Source organism: Martes martes, assembly GCF_963455335.1.
Source record: "Martes martes genome assembly, chromosome: 3".
NCBI lineage: Eukaryota > Metazoa > Chordata > Mammalia > Carnivora > Mustelidae > Martes > Martes martes.
Window position 1 is genome coordinate 168239973 of NC_137890.1, and position 19529 is coordinate 168259501.

At 43.5% G+C, this 19529-nt stretch overlaps 1 protein-coding gene across 1 annotated transcript in view; it reads right to left on the reverse strand.

Moving 5' to 3' along the window:
* The window catches only part of ARPC2 (actin related protein 2/3 complex subunit 2), a 31089-nt gene extending 12142 nt beyond the window's left edge, over window positions 1–18947 (reverse strand). Inside the window, exons 1-6 of the mRNA XM_080798718.1 lie at window positions 18621–18947; window positions 18332–18413; window positions 10519–10553; window positions 9124–9236; window positions 4289–4334; window positions 354–540 (exon numbers count right to left, since the gene is read on the reverse strand). Of these exons, the coding sequence (XP_080654844.1) occupies window positions 354–540; window positions 4289–4334; window positions 9124–9236; window positions 10519–10553; window positions 18332–18405 (455 nt within the window). The 5' untranslated portion in view covers window positions 18406–18413; window positions 18621–18947. The remainder of the gene's footprint in view (window positions 1–353; window positions 541–4288; window positions 4335–9123; window positions 9237–10518; window positions 10554–18331; window positions 18414–18620) is intronic.
* Between the last annotated feature and the right edge of the window lie 582 nt (window positions 18948–19529).

The window sequence follows — 19529 nt, forward strand, 5'->3', positions numbered from 1 at the left end:
CTTTATATACTAGGAGAGTCCTACTATGTAGATGATCCAAGAGTTGCAAACACACAGAACACACAGTCCCCTCTCCCTCCTTGTCACCCAGGCTATATGACTAAAGGGGACCTTCAATAGTGGTGTCTTAAAGGAAAGCACCTTTCATCTTTTGCCAACTACTGGTATCTGTGGAGAAGAGCAGAAATGGCCCCCCCCTTTCCCCCATCATCTACAACCTGACTTAAAGAACTTTATGAGAAAGACATGTTAGGGGGATTCACACAGTAGAGTTTAAGGTCTGATGTAATGTGCATCTTTCAGTGAGGGCATGTAAGCCTTGCCCCCGCTTTGGGACCAGGTTCTATACTCACATGGTCTCATCATCCCTATAATGGATAACTGCCCTGTTCTCGCCTTCCTTGCCCTCTTCTTGGAATTGGAAATATTTCTCAAAGACAGAGGCAAAACAATTTCGTTTCAACATGCCAGCCTGATGCACAATGGAATCCTTGGATGCCGGCAGATTTTCAAGGTCATATAGCAAAGAGACATTGTATCCTAGAGAGGGGAAAAAACCCACAAGTGGTTATATTTAAAACGAAACCAAAAAACTTTGCAGGTTCTAATGACATTTTATCTTGTTTCAGTGTCCATACTTTTAACCCAGGTAGATTGCTATCCACTCTCAAGGTTAAGATAAAACTTTAATTCTTGTATAACCACCATAAATATATACATCTAATTAACAAATGATATGCAAAAATTTGAATCAATATCAAAGATGACTGATTACAAATAAGGAATAAGCAGCAGCCATAATTCAGGAACTTTGAGTAGAAATTTAGTGTTCCAGACACAGGAATGAAGGGGGCACCTGTGTATGCTACCAAGCTATAATAATATGAGTTATGTATTTTTCTCTGACGGTTTAACTGCCAAGTGTTAACATAAAGTCAGCAGCTGGGTAGCTTTTTTTTAAAAAATAAGATATTTTATTTTTTCGAAGACTTTATTTATTTGACAGATAGAGATCACAAGTAGGCAGAGAGGCAGGCTCCCCGCTGAGCAGAGAGCCCGATGTGGGGATGTAGGACTTGATCCTGCATGATCTCAGGGTCATGACCCAAGCCAAAGGCAGAGGCCCAACCTGCTGAGCCACCCAGGCACCCCGCTGGGTAGCTTTTTAATTAAAACAACAAGGGGCACTTGGGTGGCTCAGTGGGTTAGGGCCTCTGCCTTCGGCTCAGGTCATGATCCCAGGGTCCTGGGATCGAGCCCCACATCGGGCTCTCTGCTCAGCAGGGAGCCTGCTTCCTCTGCTCTCTCTCTCTCTGCCTGCCTCTCTGCCTACTTGTAATCTCTATCTGTCAAATACATAAATAAAATATTTAAAAAAAAGTTTTTAAAACAAAACAAAACAAAACAAAAAACCTTTTACATACCATCACAAACCCTTTGTGGCAAGAGGTGAAGTATGGACAAATTTAAATGTGTGTGTCTATGTGTATACCGCCCCAAAAGCTTTTATTTCTACACGCTATCAAAATTTCAGGGTTTTTTTTAGTTTTATTTATTTGACAGAGAGAGACACAGAGAGAGAGAGAGCGAACACAAGCAGGGGGAGTGGGAGAGGGAGAAGCAGGCTCCCGGCTGAGCAGGGAGCCCGATGTGCGGCTCCATCCCAGGACTCTGGGATCATGACCTGAGCCGAAGGCAGACGCTTAATAACTGAGCCACCCAGGCATCCCCCCAAATTTCACAGTGTTTTAAAGTATTTTACTTCATTTGATCTCTGTAAGAATTCTTTGAAGTAGGCAGGCCAGATACAGTTGTTCTCATTTTAGAGGGAAAACAAGTTCAAAGGAGCAGAGTGCCATGCTAAATGCAGCATGATACAGAGGTGCAGGCAACTCTATTTGGAACTGAACAGAACTGGGTCCAAATCCTGGGTCTTGCCACTTCATGACCTTGGACAAACTACCTAACCTCTATAATTCCTACATCTATTTAAAAAGGGGGGCTGGGGCGCTTGGGTGGCTCAGCTGGGTAAGTGACTGCCTTGGGCTCAGAGTCCCAGGATGGAGTCCCACGTCAGGCTCCCATCTCCATGGGGAGTCTGCTTCTCCCTCTGACCTTCTCCCCTCTCATGCTATCTCTTGTTCTCTCTCTCAAATAAATAAAGAAAACCTTTAAAAAAATAAAAATAAAAATAAAAATAAAAAGGGTGGCTAGACCGGGGAGGCCCTTGGGAATATTTAGAGCGCATAAGTATTTTAAAGTGTCCAGAACACAGTAGGTCATCAATAAATGGGACCCAAAGCCAAGTCTGCTGACCACTGCCCACTATTCTCCCTCTTTACAGCATGTCAAGTATGAGTTCCAGCAAACATGGCTGGGGAAACTGATTGGCTAATCACAATTAATACAAGGCAAAAGGCTTACAGGTAGCTTTGCAAGAGTATCTGTACATCACTGAGGGTCATTTCATATTCTAGGTAACTGCTGGGAATAATTTTACCAGAACCGTATGGAGTAACTTAAACATTTATACTTCGTCACTATTTAATTTTTTCCCAAGCGCATCCTGGAGGTATGTTTTTTGTTGGATCGAGCTTCACTGAGAACATGGGCTATCTAAATCTGTTCTAGACTGTGCTGAACATATTTCTGGCACTCTAATATTAAGTAATATCAATCATCACTCCATTTTGGGTACCTGAAAACCAGAGAAGCAGACTACAGGATTAAAGATTAGATAGAAAATGAAAATATATGAAGTTGAGCTTTGTTAGTTTCAAGAAGCCAAATAAAACAAAGTAAAACTACAGCTCAAGTCAGACTCTAAGTAAGGCTTTCATATGATGAAAAGGAACATACTGAGGATAAATAAAAGGAAAAATTTAGTATAGCCTGGTGAGACTCCCAAACTTGCCCATATAAACCCACAGAAAAAGAGGAGACACATCACTTTCACATGTATGTATACTTTGCACTTGTATGAACACAAGGTCTGCAATCTGGCAATGGCCTGTGCTTTTAGCAGGAAGTAGAAGAAAAGGCTCAGGGACAGAAACATTAGTTCTGTGTTATACTCCAGTGGTTCTGGGAGACTGTAGGATCTGAGCTGTGTCAAGCATGCCCAAGAGTTCCAACACGATCTTTTCTAGGCTAGGTCTGTTTCTTTCTTCCTTTCTTTCTTCTTCTCTCTCTGAAATTCCTTGAATCCCCTTAAAGCCTACAGTGTTATTTTGTTTGTTTTTGTTTTTATTTCTTGATATATTTCTACCATCTATTTGGGTATGAAAACATTCCAGTATTCTTTATGGACTGTAGTCAATGCTCCCACCCACAGTATCCCTAGTAACAAGTTACATCCTAAAGATATAATTCTGTATTTGGTATTTAGTTCCCACAGCATACAGAAGACTGGGGAAGGTCTTCTATTGGGACTGACTGGGGAAGGTCTTCTATTGGGATTGGTGAGGCATGTCACATTATAAAAATGAAAACAAATAAGCAAACAAAAACCACACAAAGGCTGGGGGAGGAAATAAGCTAGTGAAAATAACAGCTGTGAATAGACAGATGAACTCTCCTTCTTAGAACAACTTGCTAATCGAAGTACCACAGGAAGAAAATGTGAGTAATATGTTCAAAGGAACTTAACTACTTGGTCCTCAACAGGGGGCCCAGCTAAATGCAGAATCTGAGCCCAGCACTTATTCACAATGCTGAAAATACTGTTCAGTTTTTCTGCTTTAAATTTCCTGTAAAGCAGCAGGAACATAGCTGTTATAATCAAGGAAGGCCATGGTGCTTTTCAATTCCTCTGGCTGTGAAGAGGCTATTTATTCTTTATTAAAAAGAATGGATTAAAAGGAGGGACTGAAATTTCTGTTTCTTGAAAATGTGAGAACAGTTATGTTTCCCTTTCCAAAAGTGCAGAGTACAGAAAATGGTGTTATTAGGGGCTTGGGTGAAAACCAATGTTTGCTCAGTCTCAAACGGCATTTAATCACCATGAGCAAACAAAAGGGGCCCACTAGTTTTAAGTCACTTGGCTCCACCACATAAACATTAAAAATGACCCACATCAGTTCTGTAAACCACACTGTGTACCATTACTGGACAAAGCAAAGTCCCTTACAAGCTATTTTTATGGAGAGAGTTGAAGTGCAAACTGGGCTCAGGCAGAAATATTTGTAAAATGCACAGTATTTAAATGAAATGCTTTGGTTAAAAAACAGTAGAGTACAAACAGGACAGGTCTCTTTCCATGTCACCCCATAGCTGCATTACTACATACCTGATTCGGGATTTACCAAGAAGCTCCCGTACACCCTCTTTAATAACTAGAAAATACAAAAACAAATGTTAATCCAAATGTCATGACAATGTCATTTTTAAAGCACTGTATTTGCTAAGCTCCTTCTAAATCAGAATTTTTCATTTGGTGGATGGGACACTGGAAAGCAGATACAAGGGGACAAGGGGAAGATAAAAGATATAAGCAGGACAAGGGGAAGCAGATACATCTCAGCTACCAAGCCAGTCACTCATGGAGTGGAGATTAAATCCAAAAGGTTAGGGGCACTTGGGTGGCTCAGCTGGTTAAGCATCTGCCTTCAGCTCAGTTCACAATCCTAGGTGAATCCTAGGTCCTAGGATCGAGCCCCTCACCAGGCTCCCTGTTCAGCTGGGGGGGGGTCTGTTTCTCCCTCTCCCTCCTACTCATGCTCTTTCTCTCGCTTTCAAATAAATAAATAAAATCTTAGAAACAAAACAGAAAAACCAAAACCTTGTTAAAAAAAAAACCCAGAAGGTTAATCTCGGATCTGTTTTTCAATCCAGGCTCATCTTTTAACTTTTAGGAGTTGGTCACACCTGTTTTATGTTCTCTGTTCTCCTCCCATCCATGTATTGCACACAATCACTTTTGTTTTCAAGAGTGCAAAAGGATGCCAAACCCAAGTGAGAGTAGATTATGTTAGTTATCAACTAAGTACAGGCCGAACCAGTAACCCCGGGTGAGTAAAGAGATAAAGGCAGAATTGCTGGGAACAGATTCCAGCCAGCCTGCTTATCTTGAAAGCCTTAAAATTATTTAGCTCATCGGTTTTATGACAAAAGACAAGAGATCACTGAACCACATAGCCATTTATTTATACTGGTGGGTCCACAGAAGGCTGTACTCTCTAAATGCCTGCCTGCACCCCGAAATACTTGCTACTGGCTCCTCTCCAGCTTTGGGGAGTAAATGATAAAACAAGAGCCCTTTATACACCTTCCTATTTCTCTGTCAGAGTGACTGCTTCACCTGGTACAAACTGCTCCTAGGCTGACAGTTTGAGAAACAAAAACCTTCTGGAAGGACCAGTTCAGATTTAAAAGTTATACAGGCTATGGTAAGCAGTAAAAAAGCAGCTATCTGAGGACAGAAAAACGTAAACATTAGAGCTGTCAGAACTTAGTCACTTTTTTGGTATTTAGTAGTCTTTATACGTTTAAGAGGCAAAACAGACATGGTTTATTCTTAACCCTCACTGAAAACACATTTAGGGAGGGAAGGTGTCGTCGCTATTCCCAAGAAGGGAAAACGGAGGCCAATATATGCTACAGCAGTACAACAGGCTACCGAGCTTTGTCTGTAGACACTTAGTCAATTTCTCAACACTACCTCACCACAAACACACTCACGATCCTCTGTAATTTTGTGGGATACAAAAAAAAAAAAAAAAAAAAAAAAGATACTTCATCAATGACAAGTTACCAAATTAAAAGTAAACAAAAGCATGGACTTTTTTTTTTAACTGTAGGAGTTACACATGCAGGTTTTACAGGATTCCATCAGCCAGAGAAAAGCAGAGCAAGTGCAGGCAGCCTAGAGGGGAGCCCCACGCGAGCAGGCCCTGCGCCCACTCATGCCTGCATATGGGGATTGGCAGTAAACAGAGCCAAGTGAATTCTGAGGTTTTCTTCTAATCTTACTTTCAGTGCACCCTCTAGGTATTTAAAAAAAAAAGTGCAGTAGCAAACCACGTATGGCCTATTTGAAAAAATTATCACACAGCGAGGTTCTTTGCTTCCTGTTCTTAAATACTCTTTAATATTCCACACATTTATTTCACCACTTTCCTATAGCTGGAAGAAATTCTCTATCTGCAAACGATGGAAAGAGAACAGGCCTCAGTTCTCACTGTGTGGGCACACTGGTTCGTATACAGGCAAACAACAAGTAATGTCACACGCAGTTCCAATCTGGTGACCATAAAGCCGCTGTAGGGTTGTCTCTTTTACAGAAGAGGAACTGAAGGGAAAGGTTAAGGTCACAGAGTTTATTGGTGGCACAGAGAGATCTCACCTTCAGGTGTCCTACATACCACTTCTAAAGTTCTGAGGCGGCGGGAGGAATAATGGGCACATCCCAGCAGAATGTGAACTAGCATGTGGTCTCTGAGCTACAGTACTGCACTGGGTGGACTGTGGGTACTTGGAGGAAGGGGAAATTAGATTGTGGAAGAAAAAAATACAGCTCTGAAGATTTAGTTTAATTCCAAGCTTAATATTCTGAGATCTAAGAGCCAAACTTACACCGTTTCACTCCTCTGCTCCTTCCACTTGGCAAAACCAGCCAATGCTTCCCTGTTGATTTCACCTGCACTTTTATTTTTATTTTTTTTAAAATACTCATTCTTCTTTTTTTTTTTTAAAAGATTTTATTTATTTATTTGACACAGAGAGAGAGTGAGATCACAAGTTTGCAGAGAGGCAGGCAGAGAGAGACGGGGAAGCGGGCTCCCCGCTGAGCAGAGAGCCCGATGGGGGGCTCCATCCCAAGACCCTGGGATCATGACCCAAGTCGAAGGCAGAGGCTTAACCCACTGAGCCACCCAGGTGCCCCTCACCTGTACTTTTTTTTTTTTTTTTTAAAGATTTTATTTATTTATTTGAGAGAGAGAGAATGAGAGAGAGAGCATGAGAGGAGAGAGATCAGCGGGAGAAACAGACTCCCCATGGAGCTGGGAGCCTGATGTGGGACTCGATCCTGGGACTCCTGGATCATGACCTGAGCCGAAGGCAGTTGCTTAACCAACTGAGCCACCCAGGTGCCCTCACCTGTACTTTTAACCATGATTCATTTTCCACCGAGTGCCCCCTCTTTCAATCTGGCACCAGGAGATGGGTGAAGACAGCCCATCGGTCCTCACCATCAGACCTTCCCGCCCTAGCAGCAGAGGCTTTCTGCCTTGAAAAAGGGCCTGGGCAAAGCAGCAAGCTTCCTCTGGTTATCGCAGGCTGGTCACTGTTTAACCAACCCAGAGAGCCATGCACCGTGCACTCCGCTCCAAAGCTCTGAGTGTTACTCGCTCCACCCACATGGGCGGGTGGGGTTGGTTCTCTGACCCTGTGGGAGCTACCAGAATAGCACTGTGTTGGGGAGTTCCAGAGTGCAGAAGGTACAGACTGGAAAGGAGATTTAAGAAATCTATCTCTAACGCTTTCTTTCCCTTCCAAAGATTACTATCATTGCGCCTGCATCTTAAAAAGAGAGGACTGTTTGCGGAGAATGATCACACAATTTTGAGTTGTCTGTTCAAAGCTTTAACAATTCTTTTCAGGTTGTCATTTTATGGTAAATCAAAAGTGAGGCCACTTTAATAATCACTTGTTCCCTTTTGTTTTTAATCTGGTAAAGAGAGGAGTTGGCTACTTTTCCAGAATGATCCTTATGTTTTACGGGACTGGGTCCTCCTCCTGAAGCTTTTCTTTCAGGTAAAATCACCTGGAATACAAATTCTCTAAACATTTCCTCTTCCCTTGAATAGGCAATTCAGAAAAGGTTTTGGCTCTTCCCCTGAATTTCTGGGATAGGTCAACTGCATATGAATAACTAAAAGAAATGACTGCTTTTGGCCTTGGGATCATAGTTGTTTAATATCAATTTTAGTTTTTATACCAAAATATTACTGAGATAGATTTTGATCTTTTTTCTCAAACAGCCTTCTCATTGCATAAATTTTAATTATTTCAAAAGCTCTTAATTAGAAAGAAAATAGAAATGACCATATCTTCATTCACCAGATTAAGGAGAACCTAGCTTGTTAAAACTAGAAGATATCTGAAAACTGATTCAGGAACTGAGTCATACTTCCTGCTTTGAGACCCAACCACAACGTATGCACACTGGTGTAACAGCATTTTCTTTCTTCCATAAATGGCTCTCCCCAGAGCAAATATAGTTCAACAGGAACCAAACCTGCTACTTAAGCTATAGAAAGAAGCTAGTGAACAAGGCATGGCCATCTAGAATTTCAAAATGCATGGACAACCTTTCTTATTTCCCCTATGGTAGTTATAAGGAAGAAGAGAAACTTGAAGCAGCCAGCTCTAAAGAAGTTTAAATCAAAAAATTTAAAGGGTAGATTTGTACCTAAATTTCCAGAATGAGAAATTAAGACCATATATTTAAAAGCCAGAGCTATATACCTACTTCACAATATTAGAGAAATAGAATGGAACCCATCTCAGTCTTGAGACAGCTACTTTTTTTTTTTTTTTTTTAAAGATTTTACTTATTTATTTGACAGAGAAAGAGAGAGCACAAGCAAGGGGCGTGGCAGCAGAGGGAGAAGCAGGTTTGATCCCAGGATCCTGGGATCATGACCTGGGCCGAAGGCAGTCGTTTAACCAACTGAGCCACCCAGGTGCCCAGGATAGCTATTTTTTAAGTAGGCTACACAATGTGGAGCCCAATGTGGGGCCTGAACTCGTGACCCTCAAATCAAGACCTGAGCTGAGATCAAGAGGTGGATGCTTAACCAACTGAGCCCCCCAGGTTCCCTGTGACAGCTATTTTTTTACTGGTCTAAGAATGTATTGTTTGGTGCATTTTTTGGGAACTAAAGTTGTTTTGGTATTCATTGGTTAGGGAACATCTTTATTTTTCTAGAGTAATAAACAACAAGCAAAGAGCCAAAGCTTTTTCTGAAAAACAGCCTTCTCTGTAATATGGGTCAAGAGTCCCTGGTTAGGTGAGCAAGCTGTCCAGAGTGGCCATTGCCACAGACCTTCTAGGAGTAGCAAGCTGCCAGTAAGGTGAAGAGGAAACAAGAGACCCAAGGAAAATGATGTGGAACATACCTCATCAGCACCATGTGCCTGGAGTTCCTTGTAGAATTTCAAAGAAATACTGACCATCACTTTTGTTTTGTCTCCGTTAGGATTTGAAATATGATAGAGGACTCCATCGAAATCTATGAGGGAAAGTAAATAAAACTGCTTAACTTGGGAACAGGAAATAAGATCTCAAGGTGCCTACCTTGTTACAGGCCACAAGGACGTCCTCCTTGGAAGCAGGTTTATGTTTAAATCCATGCAGAAAGTCAGCAAAAACACTGGGACAGAACTGTCAAGTACTGATCTCTTTGTTCTCTTCTAAAATTACAAAGCTATTCTTACCTTCGTCACAGCTTGGTGCTGAAAGTATTTTTTTTTTTTTTTAAAAGCTTTTGTTGTGATGTATTTTACAGAAGCTACAATATAGCATAGAATGGACTCCTAGCCTGCTCCATGTGACTTCAACAATTATCAACACATGGCCAATCTTTCATTTAGGCGTCCCCCCCAATGATTTATTCTAAAGTAAATCTGAGACATCACATCATTTCATCCATAAATATTTCAGAATGCATCGCCAGATAAGGAAAAATTAAAAAAAAAAAAATCCAACACAGCTACAATACCACTGCAACGACTAAACTTTTAAGAACAGCTTCTTAATGTTAAATATCCAGACTAGTGTTCAAATATTCTGCCTCAAAAAAAAAAAAAAAACATTTTAAAATACTGTCATGTTATTTGAATTAGATCCAAAGAAGGCCCCACATTGCATTTGGTTATTTCTTAAGTTTCTTCTAATTTATATCCAGGCCCCCCCTCTCTTTGGCTTCTATCTTCCTGCAGTACAAAGAGGACTTAACCCTGCGCACTTCCTGAAACCAGGTGCTGAGTGCCATCACTTTAGGGGAGATCTGGCATTGCTAGTTAGTGGGAGGGGACAGGGATGGTGCCTGGTCTCCAATCACAGCACTTCAGAGCTGCAAAAAGTTTTCCAAAATCTAGTCAAGTACCCTCACTTTACAGAGGGTGATTCTTTCACTCCTTAAAGTCCATAAAGCAAGTAATCAGTATCAACAGCTAATTTTTTATAGGGACTAGAAAACAGTAACCTCTCTCTGACTTGTTGAACAGGCCTCTAGTATTATCCATGTTTCCCCTCTACTCTAGTGCTAGGCAAACTGAGATGAAGGCTACTTGAAGACAGTAATTTAATATTTCCAAGTTAAATTGAAGTTTATACCACAACATTAAGCCCCAACTTTTAAGATATCAGCAGGTAACTTCACATGGTTCCATAAATCCACAAAATGATCATCTAAAATCAAGGGACAGTACTCCAAATCTCCAAACTTATTTTAGGAATGAGTTTTCTATTTTTATATTGTGCCTTAACAGGGCTGAAGTAAGGACACTTACCTGCAAATGTTACTTCTACTGCTTCTGGCTTGTTACTGCAAAACAAAAGAACAGTCCTTCAGTAAAAACAGCTGTATTGCTGTTTGCCCCCAAGGGGACTTGCAGACTCCTGAGCTCTGTTCTGGATCGGAGCATTCTGGACCAGTCTTACGCTTACTGCTGACCTGAGACCACAACTCATTTTCTCATGTACCTGAACCTTTGGGCTCACTTAAGGTAGAGGATACAGAAAAGCAGCAGGACAGACAGTTTTTGTTTTCTAGCTGCTGTCAAATCTCTGCCATAGCTGGTGCTTAGCTTCAGTTCAGAATTCCTTAAGACTATGATATGTACGTCTGCATATGTGAACTATAAAATGCCATCTTTTGATCAACGTCTCTCCCACAGGACAGTAGTGACGGACGTGGAGGTAGTACATTCTGCGAAACAGAACGCAGAATGGTTTTAATCCACTAAAGAAGGGATAATTCCAGGCCATAAAACAAAACAGGAAGTTCTATATCATTTCAAAGACAATCTGTAAGTCTTCCTACACGTCTTTCCCTCTCCCTTAATGTCACCAAAGTTCTCACCACTCTCCTTCACGAAGCCCTCTTGGACTGGATGTACCCTAGTTTTGTTTTGAAATTCCTGCACTGCACTTAGGTAGAAAGCGGAGCACAAAACAACACTGCAAAATCGCTGGGGCAGTCAAGACACCAAGGTTCCAGCTTTAGCTTTTCATCAGGACCATGTTTTCAGACCAATTAACACCTGCACGCCTGAATTTCTCACATCTTAATTCATCTATAAAATGGGAGAATACAAGTGATCCTACCAATCTCACTGAACTGCTAAAGATAAAGCAAGAGAACAGATACAAACAACTCATCCTGGAAGGCAACGCCGACAGCCTGATACTTTCTGTGCAGCACCCAGCTCAGCCTGGTACAGAAACTTCCACTTGGTAAATGCTGCTGAGTTATTACCTAGAAGGCATGACATACATCCTAGCTATAAACAATAATGGTCAATTAACCTCCCATGAAAGCAACGTTATGTGATTTCCCCATTTCTCCTCAAAGCCCAATGGAAGGAAACAAAAGAAGACTCCACGGTTTTATCTCTAATGACCTAGGACTCCAATGATTCCACTTTGTTTTATGGACCAACAGACAAGACACACACATTTCCACATTTATCCTTGCCTAATTTGCTCAAGACCTCACCATCAAGTACATCTTTTTTATACTACCTCCGCTCCCTTACCTGTAAAGGGAACCACGACCGAGCTGCCCTCTAGGGTTGCTGGGGAATAATGGAATACACAGGGTGGTGTATGCCTGTTAAAAAGTGCTGCAGATGCTACACAGTTACTCTTCCAGGAAACTGGTTTTTATGAAGTGCTAGCCCTGCTGAAAAATCAACGGATACAAGTCACATACGGATTCCACTCTACTCCTGCACAGCCATCCGTGTGTGGTTTAGGAAAATCAGTCTGAGAGACTTTAAGAATCAAAGCACTGAGTGGGTTTATGGAGAAGCAGTGAGTTCAGAATATGATGAAAAGAGCGACATGAAACCTTCCATTGCTTCTGACCTTTCATCTGAAACTACAGCCAGGAGACAAAGACAACGAATGGCCAACCACAATTCCTCAACCTCTAAAAAGCAAGAGCAAAGCAAGAAGCAGAACAAACATTCATCTAAGGCTCACTTGCACAAACCATGAAGAGGCTGCACAATGGCAGGAAGCACCGAAGTCTGTTTCCCTGGGGAAGGGTGGCTATGCCAAAACGTCAGGGTGGAGGCTTGTGAAAGTCCACATGGCGTCACTTAGTAGGTGGCTGGATTTTTTTTTTTTTTTTTTAAATCCTTAGGCTTTAACTCAGCCAAGGAAGGAATGAGTTCTTCATTCTCCTACTCCATCAAAGATGGAGAAAAATTAGGTATAAATAAAAAAGCCTTAGGGTTCTAAGCTGTAAACATTAAAAGAAAAAAATTTTTTAAAGTAGGCTCCATGCCCAGTGTGAAGTCCAATGCAGAGCCTAAATGCATTACCCTGAGGTCACAACTGAGTGGAGATCAAGAGCTGGATGCTTAACCGACTGAGCTACCCAGCCCCACCCCTCCCAATCTATAAACATTCTAACTGAAATTCTGAATTTCTCTAGGCTTTCAAGTTCCCTAAGGACAAATCCCCACTGGGAGAAGTTGTTTAGGAAGAGCTATACTAAGAGGTTTGCTGCCTGACTTGGGAATATTTGTCAAATCACCACCATTAATATTTCAGTTTACGCTTTATGGCTGCACAGTAGGTTATAGAGAAGACAGGCTGTAGAGGAACGCATTTGGCCAAAGGAGTCTTCTGGAGGGGTCAGGTGGGAGTTACAAACTCTGTGCCCAACAAAGAGACCAGATAAAGAGTGAAATATACCAAACAGGATGGTGTCAATTCCAAGACCAGGTGTTTGTTACTTTTGCGGGTTAAAACCATGGAGCTAGAGGGGAATAAGACTGGTCTGGAGGAAAGTGTACCACTTTAACAAAACCAAAAGATAAATGGATTAAGTTATTTTTTGTTGTTGTTTACCATCTGCTGAAGTTTCAGATGCTGGGAATGAGTTTAAACACAATAAAAGCAAGTCCTTCGGAGTTGACTATTCAGCTCAAGTCCTGTCACTTACTGGCTATAAACCACACTCAATATTGCTCAGATACTGCCGAGCCTCAGGTTCCTTTTCTAGAAAATGAAGATTCTAGAAAATGAAGATTAAAATGTTGTTGTGAAGACTAATTGAGATGACATGTGTACAGGACAGTTTCCCAACCAGTGTCTTGTGACTAAGTTACAGACATGCTGAGATAATGATCCTCACAGCCCTCAGGGCGGCCCAGTAGCAGGATCTCTAGGCTAGACCATTCACTCAAATGTGCCACACAAATACCATGTTCTGTGTGTGACCTATCGTAAGGTTAGAAGTCATCAGTGAAAGGTATCTGCACAGTGCTTAATGCATTATGTCTACTCTCTCCACAACTCCCAAGAGCCCTAGTTTTTTCAACTGTAAATGGGAACTCCTGTCACACAGGCACATTCAGAAATCAAATGAAGTTCTGTTATTAAAGCTTAGAGCACAGTGTCTAATATCACAGTGATCGATGAATTAGTTGTTCTTCTAGGTGGAGTCAGAAAAGACCAGACTTTGAAGCCACGGCTGGGAGAAGTTGTGGGATTGTGCAAACTCCCAGAATCAGGAACTGGTCAGCACTGCAAGAAGAACCCCATGAGTATCACTGCTGTAATGTCCAGAATCCTAGAACAAACCAGCTAGGTAAGTTCTCAGGGTTACTGACTGGATAGCACAGAACACTAAAATATATTCAATTTACTCAGATGGGTTTTGAAAGCTATTCTTAAAATCCTTAGGAAAAATTTTCTTCTCTTCTTTTCCCAAGGAAGCTTCTAGAATGTCACCAATCAATAAAGAACTCCTGACAACTGTATTTTCCAATCCTCTTTTCTCATTAAGGATTTCGGAGTTTTTACTCCTGAATGCATCCAATTCCCCATTTGGGAATTTATGTGCCTTTTCTATTTTCCCCTTCTATGAGATGAATGAGAAATTACTGAATTCTGCTATCTCACCAAAAGTTTTTGATCACTCTGCAGTTAATTCCCCTATAGGGCTCCCATCACCCTATTCGAGCAAAGACTAATAAATGTGGCCCCTACTCTGCTAAGCCAGACTCAACTATGGAGAACAAAGATGACCTAAAAGCTAATTCATGGGGTGCCTGGGTGGCTCAGTGGGTTAAGCCTCTGCCTTCGGCTCAGATCATGATCTCACGGTCCTGGGATTGAGCTCCGCATTGGGCTCTCTGCTCAGCCGGGAGCCTGCTTCCCCCACTCTCTCTGCCTGGCTCTCTGCCTCCTTGTGATCTCTTTCTCTCTGTCAAATAAATAAATAAAATCTCTTTTTTAAAAAAAGCGATTTTTAAAAAAGCTGATTCACACAGTATCAGAATAGTGATAAATTAAGCACCTAAAGAAATTAAGATTCATTCCACCTGGCTTCATCCATTCCTTCAAGAGAATAGTTCCTGAGCTAACCATATATACAGTGAAGATGCTGGGAAAGAAAGATGACCAAAGTGATAGGCCCTGCCCTTAAGGAGTCATCTGTTTCGTGGAATGTAACTCTGGGGCTTCATGCACAAAGTGGTGCCAAGGTCAGAAGGCAGACAGCCTATGCAACTGTAACAACCTGTAAAAAGACCAACCAGACCATCCCATTTCTTCTAGATGCTTCTTGAACAATGTCCCAATTCCAAATCACTTCAAACCAGTCTGTCTCCCTGAGGACACATGCAGCATATTTAGGAATGAGAACAAGGTATCAGCAAGATTTAATTTATTCCTTTCTCAAATTTCTCCTCCCACAGTCCTTGCCCACCCCAACTGGCACCTCTTGCTTACTGAGCTTCACTCCCCCTCACATAACCACAGAGCCCCCACAACATGCAGAGCTGTGGCAAGGAGCCAGCATGCACTTAAAAGCAACAGCAATTCGCATGTGACAGCATTTCCTCAATTCTGCACTCCAGGCTCTAAGTTCACAGGCCTACCTTCTGAGGCTGAGGTTCTTGGTGTGTACACAGTAACAAAAAAATTAATTTGCCCGATTACTTCTGTTTTAATTGGGCATCTGGGTAAGAATTCCTAAATGAAAAGGCAATGCTGTTGACAAGACCTGTGTGAGTTTACTGGTAGTGCCGAGCACGGCTTCTTAATCGGCATATTCTCTTAGCGTGTAGGCTGTTAATGAGACAATTTACCAATAATTACCATTTTGTGACGATATATGAACCGTTCCAATAAGCCATTTTCCCAGGAGTGTGGTAGGAAAACAATCAAAAGCAATTTGTTGAGAATGAATCTTAGGCTTTGTCCGAACTGCTTCCAAATTAAAAGGTGATCATGCCTAAATGTTCAAGAGTTTCAATAACTATTTTACCCAAAGGAAGTTTAGACTCTTAGTAGGATGTCACAGGTAAGAGGATTCAGCAGGATGGTCTGAGGTGTCATTTAAAAAAACAAAAAACCCTCAGGAGGAAAATTACTGCAACTGTATTCTGAAGCACATACCACAGAACTATTTTTAAAACTATCTCACGCTTGCATTTTCAGTAGCTGCAACAGTAAGTGCTGTTCAACAGAACTTTCTGCAATAATGCAAATGATCTACATGTGTCCTGTCCAAATATGGCCACTACTAGAGACATGTGGCAACTGAGCATAGAATCGTGGCTGGTGTGAGGAACTGGATTTTAGTTTTATTTCACTTTCTTATTTAAACCTAACTAGCTACATGTAGCCACTGGCTATTATACTGGACACCACAGAGCTGTGAGATTTTTTCTGGAAGAGGCTGCTCAGAACTGTGATTTCCCCCAACAGGTTTGCTCTGAGAAGCGTAAAGCCCAGGGCAGCTGCCCTCTCCCAGCAGGTTCACGCACTTGCAAAGCCTTTCCAATTCCCAGGGTTTCTCCTCCAAGCTACTCCTCTTCATTAATGTCTCTCTGCCATCTCCACCGGCACACACCTCACCCTTTAGCTCCTCTGTAACTTTTGACAATAGACTCTCTCAGAAGGGCCTCCTTTCGCTGTTTCTGCTTGGTGCTGAGCACTGGTAGAATCCTATAAATGTTTGTGATTATCACACTAGTCATTTTTTGCTGGAAGTTCTAGTGTAGTAGGCATGCGCCACAATAAATCCGTTAACTACTTCACTGCTGCCTCATGCTGTATGCCTGGAAACTCACAGCAGGCCTAGAAGCCAGTTTCTGATGGGTGGGATCTGCAATCCCACCTACCTCCAGGCCTGCTATCAGGGTCTCTTCAAAGATTTTCAGAGAGCTTTTCAGCAGAGTATGTTTTGAGTCCCCTTACTTAAAGTCACATTTCAAAGGGAAGACAGCCACAGTAAAAGTCAAAACTTGCTGCCCTGCCCAATAACCAACACTGCTGTAACATACATTTAAGAAATGTCCTAGAAGTTCTAACTTACGCTTCCAGACTTGAGTGCTTATTTTAATTCCTCTGAAACAGTACTTTGTAAAAGTTGATTTTCTAAAAGTTAAAGAGCTGTCGTTCCGGATAATGGGCTTCATTTTGGAATCACAAAAAGATATGAATATACTTCTACACTACAAGGCATGCTTCTACTTGAAAATGAACAGGCATTTATCTTGTAGATCAGCTTATAACCACCCAGGTCTCATTCTTTGCTAGTCTGGACTCGAGAATGCACTTAACAGGTTCAGCTGTGAAAATGCAGAAGTTAATTTAACTTCCTCCTCTATGCTACACTGCTCAAAAAAAAGTACCCAGCAATTACCCAAAATAAGACTCTGAGCTGATTCACTCAAACATTTAAAAAGCAAAGGGACTGGTAAGTGAGACTGAAGACAAGAAGCAAGTTAGCTTAAAATACAAGCAACTGCAAGCAGGAAACAGGCTTCTTGTAAGCCTTACTTCAACGAAAGCCATGCTTTACTTTACAGATAACATCTGTGTCCTTATAAAAGAGATAGGAGACAAAATACGTTCATTTCAGGCAGTGGGTTAGAAGTATTTTTTTTTAATGCCTCCAAACCACAAGTTCATTATGAGCACTTAGAATTTCCTTTGCACCAAACCTTTCCGGCCTGCAGGATCTCCAAGCACTGACTTTCCTATGACTAGTTCCCAGTTCACCAGAAAGTTTGCATTCATATCCTCAACTGTGCAACCAAGAGGCAAAGCCCCAGCCTCAGAACGGGGAAACGAGGCAAAGGGACTGGCTACAGGCCACCAAAAATAAGAAGCTAAAACCAGGTCCCTGGCTCACGTTTTAAATATTAGAAAAGCAAAGCAGCTTTGGGGGAGGAGGTTGTTTTCTACCGATTCTTGTGTTTCAGAGAAGGCAGCCTTGGAAATATGGAAATAACCTACCTTTAAAAAGGCCAATGGTAAATAAAGGTTATCTGAGAACTTTATAGACTTTGGATGCTCGTAAGTGTGTACCTGGGCCAGGATTACCACATTAAAAATCACAGACCAGGGGTCTTGTATAAGAGTTTAAAAGATAAATGGGTGGAGAAAGAATTGTAACCTCAGGAAAGAGATAAGGGAGGGTGTGGATGGGGAGACTACCAGCTTTGCTTGAGAAATATATTAACAAAATGGCCAGTGTGTCTTACAGCAGGTTTCGGGGAAGGGAAACTAGACCAGTCGCGTTTCTCCGAGCTGCAAGACTGGGTGTGCTTTCAGTCTAGCCTCCAGCATCTTTAGACGAAGAGGTGGGGGTGGGGCTGGAGAGGGAGAAGGCTGGTGGGGATCTGGGCCTGCATCTTCTTCCCTCCTCTAGTCCTGGAAATTCCTGAAAACTCCTTCCAACCCAATCCCAAACAGGCTTTCTTGGGGTTCAGAACAATGACGGGGAGTACAGAGGGAAGGGATCCCCTGCTCGCTCCAGAAGGCAATGGGATCCTCCAGCCGGAGTTCCGGCCCCAGCTGCCCTCACGTCCCACAGGTCTCCTGCCCTTTGGCACGCGCGCTCCGGTCCATTCGCTGCTTCCGCATCCTTCCTCCGAGCCTCTCCCCACGCATCGCTGCCCCTCACCCCACCGCGCCCAGTAGCCTCCCACGTTTACCCGGCCGGGGCCGTCCCCACACCCGGCCAGGTCTCCCACCTCATCCCTTCAAGTCTGGAGGACTGAACGACACTGAGGACCAGCGGGGGTCAACTCTGGCTCCCCCGCCACCCACCGGCCCCAGGCGCGCGCTCACCCGGCGGCCGCGTTCTCGAACTTGAGCGCGAGCGTCTCCTCGATGATGCGGTTGTTCACCTCCAACAGGATCATGGCGGCGGCTGCCCCGGGCAGGGGAAGGAGAAACAGGGGTGGGTAAGGGAGGAAAGGACTGAGGGAGCGGCCCTGCTGCCCCGTGAAAGAGGGGGGTTGGGTGGGGTAGCAGGTCAGGGGAAAGGGAAGAGGGACCAGGGTGGGGAGGGGAAGGGGAAGACGCGCGCTCGCCCTCGCACGCACTCGCTGTGGAAACACCCACCCACCCGACCAACCTGGCCCCCGAAGCCTGAACCCGCCTGCCGAGCCGCCGCCGCCGCCGCCGCCGCCGCTGCCGCCTCACCGACAAGCCCGGTCCCCGCCCAGCCCCCGGCTCCAGCCGGCCACTTCCGCTCTCACACCCACTTCCGCTCGCTGCCCGGACGCGCGGCCCCGCGGCGCCATTTCCGCTTCGACCCCTCGTGTACGCGCACGCAGAGGCGTCGCGGAGGCTGGGCTGGCGCATGCGCGACCCCCACCACTACCCTGGGTTCATTTCACTTTCTCACAGAGCCCCTCCACCCTTCAGGCCCCTCTCCTGCAAGTTTGTCTCCTTGTTGGCTGTCATTCTCCGAGGCCTGCCTCACTGTCCAGCCCCTCCCTCCCGCTCGTCGCAAAGGTCCAGCTCCACCCTTCCGGTCGTGTCATTTCAGAGATACCGCGAGAAGCTCGCCCTTGTCCTCTGCCAGCCGGCTCCTTGGCTCTCAGCTTGTCCGTGTGCCCCTTACTCATGCCACACTGATGGCTGTCTAGCGGTATCCTCACGAATTCATTCCTCCAACAAATATTTAGCGGGCTCATGCTCTATGCTGGGAGTGCAGTGGAGAATGATACTGACGGCATCCTGCCCTCGTGGAGCTTATAGTCTGGTAAAGGAAACAAAACCGACTCTCAGTTATAGAACTACAGATAGTTAAACGAGCAACGCAGGAAAGCAAAAGTCATCTAGGTGAATAGGCCTCCCTGGGTTCGTCATGCCTCTACTTCTGTGCCTGGGGAGTTGCCTCTGGGTGCGATGAACATGATTTGATTTCTGTCTTTGGTACCCTTACGTTTTAGTACCTCTGTCAGAGACATACCTTCATACTTATCTGAAGGTGCGGAGTCCGCACCTGATGCCTGTGAGCCTTGTTCCGTATTTTCCC